This window comes from Sphaerodactylus townsendi, linkage group LG08, assembly GCF_021028975.2.
Source record: "Sphaerodactylus townsendi isolate TG3544 linkage group LG08, MPM_Stown_v2.3, whole genome shotgun sequence".
In the NCBI taxonomy this organism is placed as follows: domain Eukaryota; kingdom Metazoa; phylum Chordata; class Lepidosauria; order Squamata; family Sphaerodactylidae; genus Sphaerodactylus; species Sphaerodactylus townsendi.
Genome location: NC_059432.1, coordinates 74,850,748 through 74,863,834, shown reverse-complemented (window position 1 = coordinate 74,863,834; position 13,087 = coordinate 74,850,748). Strand labels below are relative to the sequence as shown.

Genomic DNA, 13,087 nt, shown 5'->3' with positions numbered 1-13,087 from the left:
AGCCCCGCCCCTGGCCTAGCGCTTATAAAAGCAGCTCTCTGAGGTCGGGGATAGCAGACTTCCTGCCCTGCCCTCCCCTGCCCCTCCCCACTGGGCAGAGGCATAGAGGGAAAATGGAGCCTGGTGCAAAATCTGAGTTTTGCGCCCCCCCCCCCCCCGGGTAGCTGCTGTGATGCTGGAATTTACCCCCAAACAGCATCACTTTCAATGGTGTTTAAACTAGAGAGCCCAAATTCTCCTTTTAAATCCTTTAAAACCTTAAAAGTAGAATCTGGGGCCCCTAGTTAAAGAACATTGAAAGTGATGCTGTTTCTTTTGGGAATGGATTTCTCATCCCCCCACCCTGAAAACAGCATCATCACTTCTCTTAATGTATGGCCCGAAGTGGTTAAGAGCAGGTGCATTCTAATCTGGAGGAACTGGGTTTCCCTGCTCTGCCACTTGAACTGTGAAGACTTATATGGGGAATTCAGATTAGCCTGTGCACTCCGACAAATGCCAGCTGGGTGAGCCTTGGAGGCTGAGCTCACAGCTTTGTCGAGACTCTCTCAGCTCCCACCCACCTCACAGGGTGTTTAAGTTGTGAGGGAGCAAGGGCAAGGGAGATTGTGTAAGCTCCCTTTGAGTCTCCTACAGGTGAGAGAAAGGGAGGATATAAATCCAAACTCTTCTTTCTTCTTCTAAACTAGAGATTCCTCCAGGATTCCTCCCTTTAAATCCATGTCGAAGAGGGTGGATTTAAAACGAGAATCTGGGGAAATTTGGGGGGTGAGGTGCCTCGCTGTCCAGGGGTGCAATTAGTTAAGTCTAGAAGGCACCAAACTGTTCAGCCATTATTCTTTAAGAAGTCTCTCCTAATGATACCACCCAGGTTTGGTGAAGTTTGGTTCAGGGGGTCCAAAGTTATGGACCCTCAAAGATGTAGCCCCCATCTTCTATTAGCTCCCATTGGAAACAATTGAGGATGGGGCACCCCCTTTGGGAGTCCATAACTTTGGACCCCCTGAACCAAACCTCACCAAACCCAGCTAGTATCATCAGGAGAGTCCCCCAAACAATCCCTGAAAGTTTGGTGCTGCTAGCCCAAACAATGCGCCCCCTGCAGGCCACAAACCAAAAAAAGCACTAAAATGTTTTAAAAACCCACAAACTGGTGGGCGGAGCTTCGGACATGAATGGGGGGGTTCAAACCCGAGAAACCCCCCCCCCCATTACCTACATGCATGACTGCTGCCCTTACTAGGTTTAGGATGGTGGCTTTCTTGCGTTTGGGGTTGGATGCTGCAGTTTGGACCAGCTGAAGTTTCTAGACAGTTTCAGTTCCACATAAATCACATCCTGATGATCTAACCTGGATTTATTGGCATTAATTTAATAAAATGGACTCCATGCATCCTTTAAGGTGGAAAGCAATCCAAATAAAGGATGCCATCGGGTGTGTGTGTGTGTGTGTGTGTGTGTCTGTGGTAGTTCACCTACCTTGCCCGTGTACTGAACAGGGGTTAAGAGGAAGATCTTCACTAATGGGTGGTGCAGTACAAGTGGATGCAGCCCTTAAGCCATGTAATGTGTTCCTGCATGGCAGGGGGGTGGACTTGATGGCCCTTGTGGTCTCTTCCAACTCTTTGATTCTATAATGCCTCAAAGAATGAGTACTTTGAATTGTACCCAGAAGCAGATAGGCAACCAGTGCAGATCTTTCAGTACAGGTGTGGTGCGATCTAGATATTCCACCTTTTTAAAGAGCTTTGAAAGCTTATTTTGAAGTGTATTCATTATTTATTTTCTGGTTTAACTTGTTCATGTTGATTAACATTTGATAAGGATGGTGGTTCATTAATTCAGGGATTTTTTGACAGCAGGTAAGAGATCAGGATTGTGTACCCTTTCACAACTAGTTTCCCATGCATTTAGGTAAATGTCTGCAACAAACTGTGCCTAAATTTTGTAACATTTATATTAGGCTGAAACCATGAGCACAACATGCTTGTAGTGGCAGATCTTAACCCTTTCTCCAGCCAGCGTGGTGTAGTGATTAAGAGTAGCCAACAAATCTGGAGAACTGGGTTTGATTCCCCACTCCTACACATGAAGCTTGCTGAGTGACCTTGGGGTAGTCACAGTTTTTTCTCAGCTTCACCTGCCTCACAAGGTGTTTGTTGTGAGGAGAGGTAGGGAAGGAGTTTTTAAGCTTCTTTGAGACTCCTTACGGGAGAAAAAGGCAACGTATACATCCAAACTCCTCTTTTACTTTTTCAGCCCGCTAAGACCCCTAAACTGACAATGGCTTGTATCCTGAACCTCTGCAGAGTGAGTGCTTCTCTCCAGGCATTGCATAAAGAGCCCTCCCCCCCTCTGTGGAATGTGCTTTCTGTCACACTAGGCACTTCTGCTAGGCACACACACCTGGCACAATTACAGTGTTTTTCAGTGAGCCCAAAGTAACTAACACAAGGGGAGGAGAGCGCTGCAGCAAAGGGCTGCATCAGAAGACAAGTGGGCAGAACAGAGGTATGGGGTGTAAGCTACAGCTGAGTGTCAGAGGAGGGTCATGGAGGAAACGCCAATGGTCCAAGAGGCTAGAGCAGGGGTAGGATCCTGTTTTCCAGGGGATAAATTCAGGAACTACAGCATTCTATCAGTTTCTGTCAGCGTATGGGCCAATTGGCCATGCTGACAGAGGCTGATGGGAATTGTAGTTCCTGAACATCTGGAGAGCCGCAGGTTCCCTACCCCTGGGCTAGAGTAAGGAGAGCAGACTGAGCAGAATCTTACTTTTGCTGGCAAAAGAGGTATGGCAGAGCAAGCTTTCCACTGGTGCAATAGAGAGGAGGAGTAGTAATTGCACCTGATTTCTGCTCTTCATGTAGCCCTTTCCCTAATCCAAGATGTTTTGTTGACAAGGTCCTTGTGCTCTCCAGTGCTGGCTTCTGGGAAGCCACTAGGAAGAAGAGAAAATAAAGCCTTACATGGCCGCAAATAGCTTTCTGCTGCCACTTGCTGTTCACAGGTTTTGGACAATGTTTTTCAAGTAGACTACCTTAATTAGAGAGGATGGATTCCAAACAAAGTAAAGGTTTCAAATTGCATTGCAGAACCCTTTTATAAGGTCCTTTTCATTTCTTACAGAGTCTGCCACCCAAGAGTGCATGGAAGAGAAATCTTTCTTCTGCCGAATCAGGTTAGGCAAATTTTCATTGCCACTTGGAGGGACTGGAGATACTTTGATTAAATGTTAATGGATTGGTGCCTTGATTAAATTGGCGCATGAGCAGGAATCTTATCTGGAGGCTGAATCTAATTTTATGGTTTAATATCTGACTATACAAAATACTACTGATCCACTCCACAACTAACAATTGCTAGGTTCCAACAAGGCCCCAAGTGCATGTTCCTCAGAAATGAGAAGCTCTGTTTATGCAAAGACTGACTACTGGACCATCTAGCTTGGGGCTTGCTACTATGACTGGCAGTGGCTCTCCGGGGTCTTTCCCAACACCTGCTGTTTAATTCCCTTTAAACGGAGATGCCAGGAATTGAACCTGGAAAAGTTTCCTAGATGTGCTCTACCAAAGAGCTGAGGCCCCTTGGTCTCACTGTGTGCTACTGCAGAGTCTCCTACCATTGACTTTCCAGGAATTACTGGACTTGGCCATAAGAAGGGGATCCAAAAATCTCCTGTATGTGCACAGAAAATTGCTTGCAGCTTTTCAGCTTGCAGTGTGCCTCTTCAGCTTCTTCTAAAGAGCTGTTTATACTTGGAGATTGAGCAAAATTTAGTAACTAATCTGTCTTGCCTTTTAATTACCAGTGCCAGGAAAGAACATGAAAATGAGATCTGCTACCAACCTCTTTTGCATTATGGACTTCCGGTGATCTTATCAAAGTGCAAGATGCAAAGGATACAGAAGATCAGCTTTGTTGTGTGTTGCTTGCAGAAAAGGTGCATTCTGGCTATGAAGGTATGGACACGTCAGTTATTCTGAGCTGAAAGAAAAGGGCTGGTATGTTACCAACAGATATTTCTTGAGAAAGCTACTTATGATAAATAGGTTTTCTCACAAAATCTCTCATCTGGAGGAAAAGAAGTCTTCTAGTGAAACATGCAGTTTTGTGCTAACTATGCTTATTTTGAGATTTATTAATCATATGCTTAATAAATGTTGGTTGCAATGGAATATTAAAATAATGGATTCAGTTAATAGTAAGTTTATTTTAACTTTTATTTGTCAGTTGCCCACTTTTTATCTATTTTAAATTATAGATGATGTTTTAATTGCTATAGATCAGGGGTCTGCAACCTGCGGCTCTCCAGATGTTCATGGACTACAACTCCCATCAGCCCCTGCCAGCATGGCCAATTGGTCATGCTGACAGGGGCTGATGGGATTTGTAGTCCATGAACGTCTGGAGAGCCGCAGGTTGCAGACCCCTGTTATAGATCTAGAGTAGCAGTTGCATAACCGATGTCCACCACCATAACGTGAATGGGTGGAAGGGAACACGTTGGCCACTGTTGCAGAGTAACATCTTTCTGGTTCATAAACATATCACCTTCTAAATATGTATTCTGTTTTTGCTAAACTGTGCTTACTGTCTCTTTCAGCACCCAGAATCCCTCCTAATAAAAGAATATTTACAACCACTCATACGCCAAGTTGTTTGTTCCAGGATGTAGATGAAAGGTGAAGCTACTGAAACTACTGTACTAAATTGATTTAAATGTCTCATGATAACAGCAGTAATGATTGAACTATTCAGACAGGCCTAAAATGTTGATGTGTACAACTATGTAATGCTTCTCAACCAACAGGCGATAGGAGCAGCTGCCCAGGCCTCACTCTGGGGGAAGTCGTGACTGCTCATGACGCATACCCATGATGGTGGCGGAGGGCGAGGGCTGCTTGGGGTCTGAGCTGCCTGGGGCTCAAGCAGCTGACAGCAGCAGCTCATGCCTACCTTACCTGAGGCTCACACAGCTTCCTCGGTGGTGGAACTTGGGGCAAGGACTGCCTTATGCTTGGACTGTGGGGCTAGTGATTCTGGGCCCCATCCTGCGTTTTTGCCCAGGGCCTCCGAATCATAAAGACCACCTCTGAGCGTGCGTAAGGACACACGTTCACAAACTCACATGCACCCAGAATGAATCATGATCTGATAACAGTGCTCAGAGCAGTCCCTCTGACGCCCTCTGCTCCTTCGGTCACACTGTTCCTTGCTATCAACTGACCACGTCCAATGTTAGAACCACTCATAATTCCTTGATATCTGAATAGCTTTACCTGCAGTATTATTGCAGTATTATCTGCAGTAGGAGACGTTGCAGAGTAACAGGCAGACAATATCTAAACAGATATAATGTCTTTGAATTTTGCACAGTTTGTGCCTTGTCTGCCAGAGCCCCTGTTGGGATTGGAAAGTGGCTGTTGAGGTAGATCTTTTGGACCACAGGGGGGCGCTGTTGCTCAAACCTCTTATGTTTACATGCTTGTGTTCACATATGGGATAGTGGGATCTGGTTGGATACTTTTTCTACAGTTAGGCAGAAACTGTTCAGACGATCAGGGAAGCCTGTCTGTGTTGGGATCTTCCTTTACTTGTTGCAGTGCTTATTAGTGAGAGTATGAAGGTGCCAAGGGTGAGTTCAGAGCTTTGGCTTCCCCAAGCCACCACTGCAGGTTGGAGTGTAAGAAAGGCAGAAATTACGCTCAGGAAATTGATTCAAATAGGTGCAGTAAAGAAGGCAGACACAGACTGAATCTGAGAAAGCTCTGAATTTCTGGAATATTTGGAAGTAGCAAGTTGAGATGACTAATGGATAAAAAGGAGCTCTTCTGCAATAGGGAATTCAAGCTGGCCAGAAGGCAAGAGAGATCATGCAGTGGGTTGTTTTGGTTTTTTTGCAAAATGCAGAGCTGGGAATGTGCCATTCATATGGGCTACTGAATCATCTGGCTGTAGTGGCCATCTTGTACTAGCAGTGGCAATGCTCAAGCATAAGCAGTGAGATGTTTTAGGAAGTTAGCAAAATGTGTATGTATGTTTAATTGCCTGTTTTGTGATGACAAATAGTCTTTTCCCCCTTTTCTCTTTATAAGAGCGGTGCCTCTTTTGGGATATTTACCTCAAGACTTAATCGGAACTCCTGTCTTAGTGCATCTTCATCCAAGTGACAGACCTTTAATGCTAGCAATTCACAAGAAAAGTAGGTTTTTCTAATTTTGGATTGTGTGTTTTGTGAAGGTTTGGTAGCAAATAGATAAATTAGACAAAACAAAAAAAAACTGGAATTTTCAGTCTTCAAATGCTTTGCCAAGTTAGGCAGATCACCTGAAATAGTCATACATCCCTTTCCAGTCTGCCACCATTCAATATGGACTCAAATCTATTATACAAGATGTGCTAGATTTGATATATCATCAATGGACTTGTCTCTCTCTCACACACACCTTCACCTTTTTATAGGTTCAGCTCTCAAAAACTAACTTCTGTTGGGGGTTGGATGTGAATGGAATAACTGAGTCTTCAAACAGGAATGACTGGCTAGCCTAGTAGTCCAGACAGATGGGTTCACTAGTCCATAATAATTCATGCCCATAGTCTTTGAAGTATTCTTCAACCCATTCCTGCTTCTGAAACTTCAACAAGTAGCAGTAGATGACAATGCCTTTGCAGATCATTTTGCTTATCCAGTGAAAAGCTTTAGATCCTTTCCATTGGGATGCATGTGCAGCTACAGTTCTTGTTTATTTTCCATGTGGTGCTGCCTCTAAAGCATGTTCAGATGCTTCAGGTAGTGCTGAATATTATTTTGACCATTGAGAATACATTGCTTTCCCTAGCTTTCTGTCGTATTCTGTGGATGATTAATAATGGTGGCTTTAAACCACGGTCTTATGTTATTTCAGCTTCTCATTTTGTTTTGTTTTCGCTTTAAGGCAACAGCCGGCATATCCAATCCTAACTGCTATTCCTATCATATAAACTTCTCCCGAAATTTTCTTTTTGAGGCAGCATAATTTAGAGTCACAATTTGCTGTTCACATAGGACAGGTAATGTAGGCTAAGGTGAGCAGTAGTGCATCCCATATTTTGTATAACATGTACATGATCCAGTGTTGATTTATTTTTAGTGAATCCAATTTGCTCCGGTCCTATTACTTCTGCTTGTAAATACATCCCTTCACTGTGAAGTCTGCAGAACCAAATCATCCAAGTGGCCATTTAATAATCAAGGGATGCTGCTCAGTGGGCATCACAATTCTCTTGACGTATATCATTTGTGTATGTACAGAACGCCATGTGACCTTGATGCTGCCACATACTTCCCCATTACCGTTCAATCTAGTACATACACCCACAGACATTCCCTCTTCATTCTTGGCTTTCTTCCGCTTCCAGATTGTAATGCATTTTGGGAGTAATACATAGCCCCTTAGGAAGATCTCACGAAACATCAATATTGAACAGACCACAGGAAAACATGTAGGAGTGATTAGCTGTGGCCTTCATTCACAACTCAGTTGGCTGCAATGTGCTTTTTAAATGCTTCTGTTGGGAATCACAAAAGCAAAAATTGATTTTTAAAGAAACAGCAATTGTAAAATTTTGTTAAATTCAGTGTTTTTGTATACCTACTGTGTGATGTTCCATCAGTACTTCTAAAAACATTTGGTGATGATGTCTTTAAAGCTGAAGGTTTCATTACATTTTTGTTACAGTACTTCAGTGTGGAGGACAACCATTTGATTATTCACCTATCAGGTTCTGCACTAGAAACGGAGAATATGTAACTTTGGATACAAGCTGGTCTAGTTTTATCAATCCCTGGAGCCGAAAGGTTTCCTTTATAATTGGAAGGCACAAAGTTAGAACGTAAGTAATTGAGTTGCCATCAAAATGAAAAGTGTATTGGGGGAGGGGGGAAAGCATCTCTGTGTTGAAACAAATGCATGAAGTATTATGTACTGGATTTCACAAACTGGATTTCACAAATTTCTGAGTACTTATTGGGAATGTTTATTTCCCACCGAATTCATTTCTCTTCCAAGAAACGATCTGCACATTGCCTATACGGGCATTGCAAGCAACACCTGTGGCAACTTCTCCATGCATTGTCAATGTAATATGCATGGTGTAGTGGTGAAGAGCAGGTGGAGTCTAATCTGGAGAACTGGATTTGATTCCCCGCTCCTCCACCTGAGTGGCAGAAGCATATCTGGTGAATCAGATGTGTTTCTACACTCCTACATTCCTGCTAGGTGACCTTGGGCTAGTCACAGTTCTTCGGAACTCTCTCACCCCCACCTACCTCACAAGGTGTCTGTTGTGGGGAGGGGAAGAGAAAGGAGCTTGTAAGCCACCTTGAGTCTCCTTACAGGAGAGAAAGGTGGGATATAAATCCAAACTCTTCTTCTACTACTACAATTTATGATGTGGAAATCTCCCCACCCATGGCAATCACTGTATTTTATGGACATACAAAGAACCAATCCCCCAGCTGTAGATGGTCCACTTAGTAAGTAACTCTGCACATTATGGCCACAGGGTGGAGCTGGTGTTCCAGCAACCTCTGCAATGGAGCAGTAATGCCTCCCTAGATGAACTTGTATCTCATCTTAAGTGGGTGTGCTTGTGCGTGCACATACACTAGCTACCTTGTGTAGGATTTGAGAGATCAGCCACCACATTTATTCATTCAACCTGTAGCATACATATTACAGAATCTTGATTGCATTGTAAGGCCATTTTTAGTGTCTCTTTCTTGTGCATAATTAGATACCTTGTGGCTACATTTAGGATAGTGCTGATGTTTTAGCCTCTGTATGTTTAGTACTGATAATTAGTACTGATGCAAAATTCAAAAGTAAGTAAGTGTTAAAAGTAAGTGCCATTTGCTTTTCTGAGCAGATCTTGTTGCTTGGGGGAAGGGCATATGAAAATAGTAATTGAAATTGATCTTTTAAAGTGTGGTGCTATATAGTAAATGCTGTTAACAAGAAACTTATAAGTGCTTCAGATCTTTCCAATCTTGTCGAGAGTTGCCTCAGAATGAAGAAGTCATATTTGGAGTGAGTAAGCATGAATATTTTATAAAAGTTTGTAGATACAGTAGAGTTAAAGGGCTGGTATAGCTGAAGTTAATGTACTTATCATACAATGAGTGTTATTTGGTACTTTTTACAGAGGTCCCTTGAATGAAGACGTATTTGCACCTCATTGCACTGAAGATAAAATCCTGCATCCTAGCGTTCAAGAAATCACAGAGCAAATACATCAGTTGTTATTACAGGTACACTTGCTTAAACAAATGTAAAAAAAACCACACACCCAATGTTTTAAATTGGCATAGAACCTATGGAGTTCCAAATGTAAGCAAGGTACAATTAAAATGTCCATAAGCATCTGGCTTAAATCATTTAGGAAATATTTATCTGTATATTTCTAGCCTAGAATTGAAATCACATTCCACTTTCCTTGCTTTCTTACATGAGAGATCTTAGCCATTCTTTTTAAATTTTCTGTACGGAACTAGGCTCCATTCAGCAGGTCATGTGTATGAAAACTCAAAGTATACTAATTCTACATGGCACTCTTTGAAATCTTTGGAATTATGCCAGCCAAAACCAGAGCAAATAGGGTTTTAGGACTGTTTCCCTGATATGTGTTGTGGAATGTAGAGCTGCTAATACCTTCTTGGAAGGACAATAAACCCAACAGTCTCAAGTTTCAATGGTATTTCTCAGGCAACCCTTTCTGAACCCACTATTATCTCCAACTATCAGTCAGTTCCTCATCTTTTCTTCATAGTGGATGGAGACAACTCAGCATGAAGAATCACTGGATAAGTTTGGATTATATAAACCAGTTTAATTCTGGCATCAGTCTTTGTTTTGGGACTTCAATTCTTTGGTTTCCCAGCGGGGGGCTGGAATAGAACTAGGGATTCTCTTGTACCTTTCAACAGCTTCCAGTATTCTTTTGGTTTCCCAGGCAGGGGTGAACATAGGTGGCATTGTTGCTCTGGTTGTTCATGTTCTGTCTCTCAGAATGTAGGGTTTGGGCTGTTTTGCTTGGCTTTACAACTATCTGAGGTGAGGTGTCATCAGTATGTTAATAGGCCCACCTGTTTCTCTTGGTTATCCAATCTAGAGTAAGAGCTTTGAGTCTGTAATGGGATGGATTGAGGCTAATAAACTAAATCTATAAGTGATGTCAATACTGATAGTTGTTTTAATTTGACCATGGAAGTGCTGCATTTAACCAGGGGGAGGGTCTTGCACTCCCCCTTAAAATTAAGGTTATAGTATGTGCAGTCTTACAACTTCACTTGATCTAACTGCAGGCTTTTCTGCCATGTGTTCATAACACCCAGGTTTGATTTATTGTAATGTGTCATACATGGGTTTGCCTCTAGTTAGAAATGGTGAAATAAATATGCACGAACTTCAGATGACCCAGAGTGTAGGAAGTAGCAGCTAACCCACCATAATGAGTATATTATACCTATATGGAAAGATCTCTATTGTCTCTCAGTTTGTTTCCAGTTCAAGTTTTTTTGATTTGTAAAGCTTTAAATGTTTTAACTTGAGAGTGCCTTTTCTCACATGAACCTGCCTGCCATCTGATATTGTAAGCTCTGATCTTTCTGAAATGTCCTTTCATTCTAAGGCCGTGGTGGTGAACCTTTGGCACTCCAGATGTTATGGACTACAATTCCCATCAGCCCCTGCCAGCATGGTCAATTGGCCATGTTGGCAAGGGCTGATGGGAATTGTCCATAACATCTGAAGTGCCAAAGGTTCGCCACCACTGTTCTAAGGTCTCATGGGTGGCTTCTCAAGAGAAGCCCTTTACTGTAGTCGTCCTCTGATTGTGGAACTGCCACAGATGTCTTGGTCCCTTCTGTCTTACTTTAGGGAGTTATTGATTCTTGCTAGGAGGCTTTTTTCTGATCTCAACCATTAAACATAGACATATATAACTTTATTCTTATTCTTAGCCTGTACACAACAGTGGCTCTAGTGGCTATGGAAGCTTGGGCAGCAATGGATCGCACGAACACCGAATGAGTGTCGCTTCATCCAGTGACAGCAATGGAAACAATAATGAAGATAGCCAGAAGATACCCAAGCCTGTAAGTCCCTCTAAATAGATACTTTGCCCTTTGACTCCATTCTGCTGTCAATTGTGTGTTCAGCTGGTGCAAAAAAAGTTTCCTGCCACTGTAAGAGGCTCTTCAGAGTAAGGAGCTGCCAGCAGGAAGAAGGCTCTCTGTTGCCATAACAGAGCTATAGGATCCAGGCCATAGTACAGTGGTGGCGAACCTTTGGCACTCCAGATGTCATGGACTACAATTCCCATCAGCCCCTACAATTGGCCATGCTGGCAGGGGCTGATGGGAATTGTAGTCCATGACATCTGGAGTGCCAAAGGTTCGCCACCATGGCCATAGTATAAAGGTTTTCCACATCTGCTTCCATCTGCTGAAAAGTCCCTGGAGATGTCTGTAATGGAAGTATTTAAGTAGTGAACCACCAAATCATGGTCTGCTACCAGATCTCCTCAGCAAGCTCTGACCATGTATTTTGCTTAACTTAGGAGAGGTTTTTAGTAAACCTTTCAATTTATCTTCAATTTAGAACTGCTCTCAAGATATTTATAAAAATGGAACTGTGGCAAAAAATAAAGGAGGAGACATGTCTGTGGATTCCAGATCGGAGCTAGACAATCTGAAAAAACCTTATAGAGGTAGGACAATTTGTTTAATCTTTTAAGCAAGTTGAGCACAACAGAAAATTTCAGATTTCATTCATATTATCTTTAATCAAGTACATTTTACACAGTATGGTAATGTGCAAATGTGCATAATCCAGAACTGCAGTGTAGTTTGCCACGGGTTGGGATCTTGTCACATGATACAGACTTCTTGATTCCAGAGTGTTGTTGCAGCTTGTTTATGCTTTTTATATTATTCAGAAAATTCTAGTGACTGTTGTAGTTACATGAAAGGTACCACTCAGTCAGCTGAAAATGATGCTGTTGGAATTGCTTGTCAAAGGAGCATGGCTACAGAAGAACTGGATTGGGCAGACCAGCCTGTATGTTCATATCAGCAGATCAGTTGTTTTGATAGTGTTATCAGGTGAGCAGCAGTTTATTGTTGCAAATCATTGGCAGTGTTTAACAGAGTACTGTTTTGATAGGATTTTTTTCTCAATTTTTGTTCAAACAAATTATTTTCACTGTAGGTATTTGGAAAGTTGCAATGCACCTGACACAGTGAAGAACAAGTCTCTGCCTACAACAAGTGCTGTTTCATTGGATTCTGATGCACGCAGAAAGAAAGTAAACGATAACACTAAAACAGCTGCAGGTATTTCTGGGCTTGTTTTTTTCTTTTTTTCTTGAAAGAAAAGCTACGTCCAATTAATCCATGTAGGTAGCTGGAGTTAATTTCTTATAAATTTCAGTATTGCTACTATACAGTTGGCGTGAATCAAATGCATACCTTCCAGTGCATAATAATATTGGTCCAAATTTGTATTTGTTCTGTTGCATCTCAGAATTTTTGAACAGCAGTTAGTTTGTGCAAAGAAGATAGATTTTTGATTTTAGCCATTCAGTTTCACATAGCGGGAATTACCTTCTGTCTCTAAAGCCTTACAAAAAAGTATCTGGCAGTTGTGGTTGAGTATAAAGTAAAAATCCTCTTTGTTTTAAGAGACATACCTGCTGAAAGTGTAGACTTCAACTTTCCACAATCTGCCGACTCAGGTGCAAACCCACCATATTTGGGAAATGCTGGCTGCCGCTGCTTCTTTTGGTTGTACAATACCAGCAATTCTATCTTGATTACATTACAGTTTCCAAAGTGACAGATGCCTTTGATATATAATTTTTATTAATTTTTAAATTGATCATGTTCGCTAAAAATAGTGAACTCAGTAATGCAATATATTGTCATATACGTGAATTGGCATGATGTCCCTAAACCATCAACCATTTTTAAATCAAAGTTCTTGGTGTATTGACATGCTTTTTCTAACAATATTGTGTACCTTTCAGAAAGTAAATGTTTACTATC

General features: G+C 42.0%; 1 protein-coding gene across 1 annotated transcript in view; it reads left to right on the top strand.

The window, feature by feature from the left end:
- LOC125437724 (period circadian protein homolog 2-like) overlaps positions 1-13,087 on the top strand; it is a 42,392-nt gene that overhangs the window by 15,489 nt on the left and 13,816 nt on the right. Inside the window, 11 exon segments of the mRNA XM_048505596.1 lie at positions 3,130-3,181; positions 3,812-3,876; positions 3,879-3,962; positions 4,607-4,685; positions 6,099-6,205; positions 7,722-7,875; positions 9,187-9,292; positions 11,003-11,137; positions 11,643-11,751; positions 11,980-12,145; positions 12,252-12,376. Of these exon segments, the coding sequence (XP_048361553.1) occupies positions 3,130-3,181; positions 3,812-3,876; positions 3,879-3,962; positions 4,607-4,685; positions 6,099-6,205; positions 7,722-7,875; positions 9,187-9,292; positions 11,003-11,137; positions 11,643-11,751; positions 11,980-12,145; positions 12,252-12,376 (1,182 nt within the window).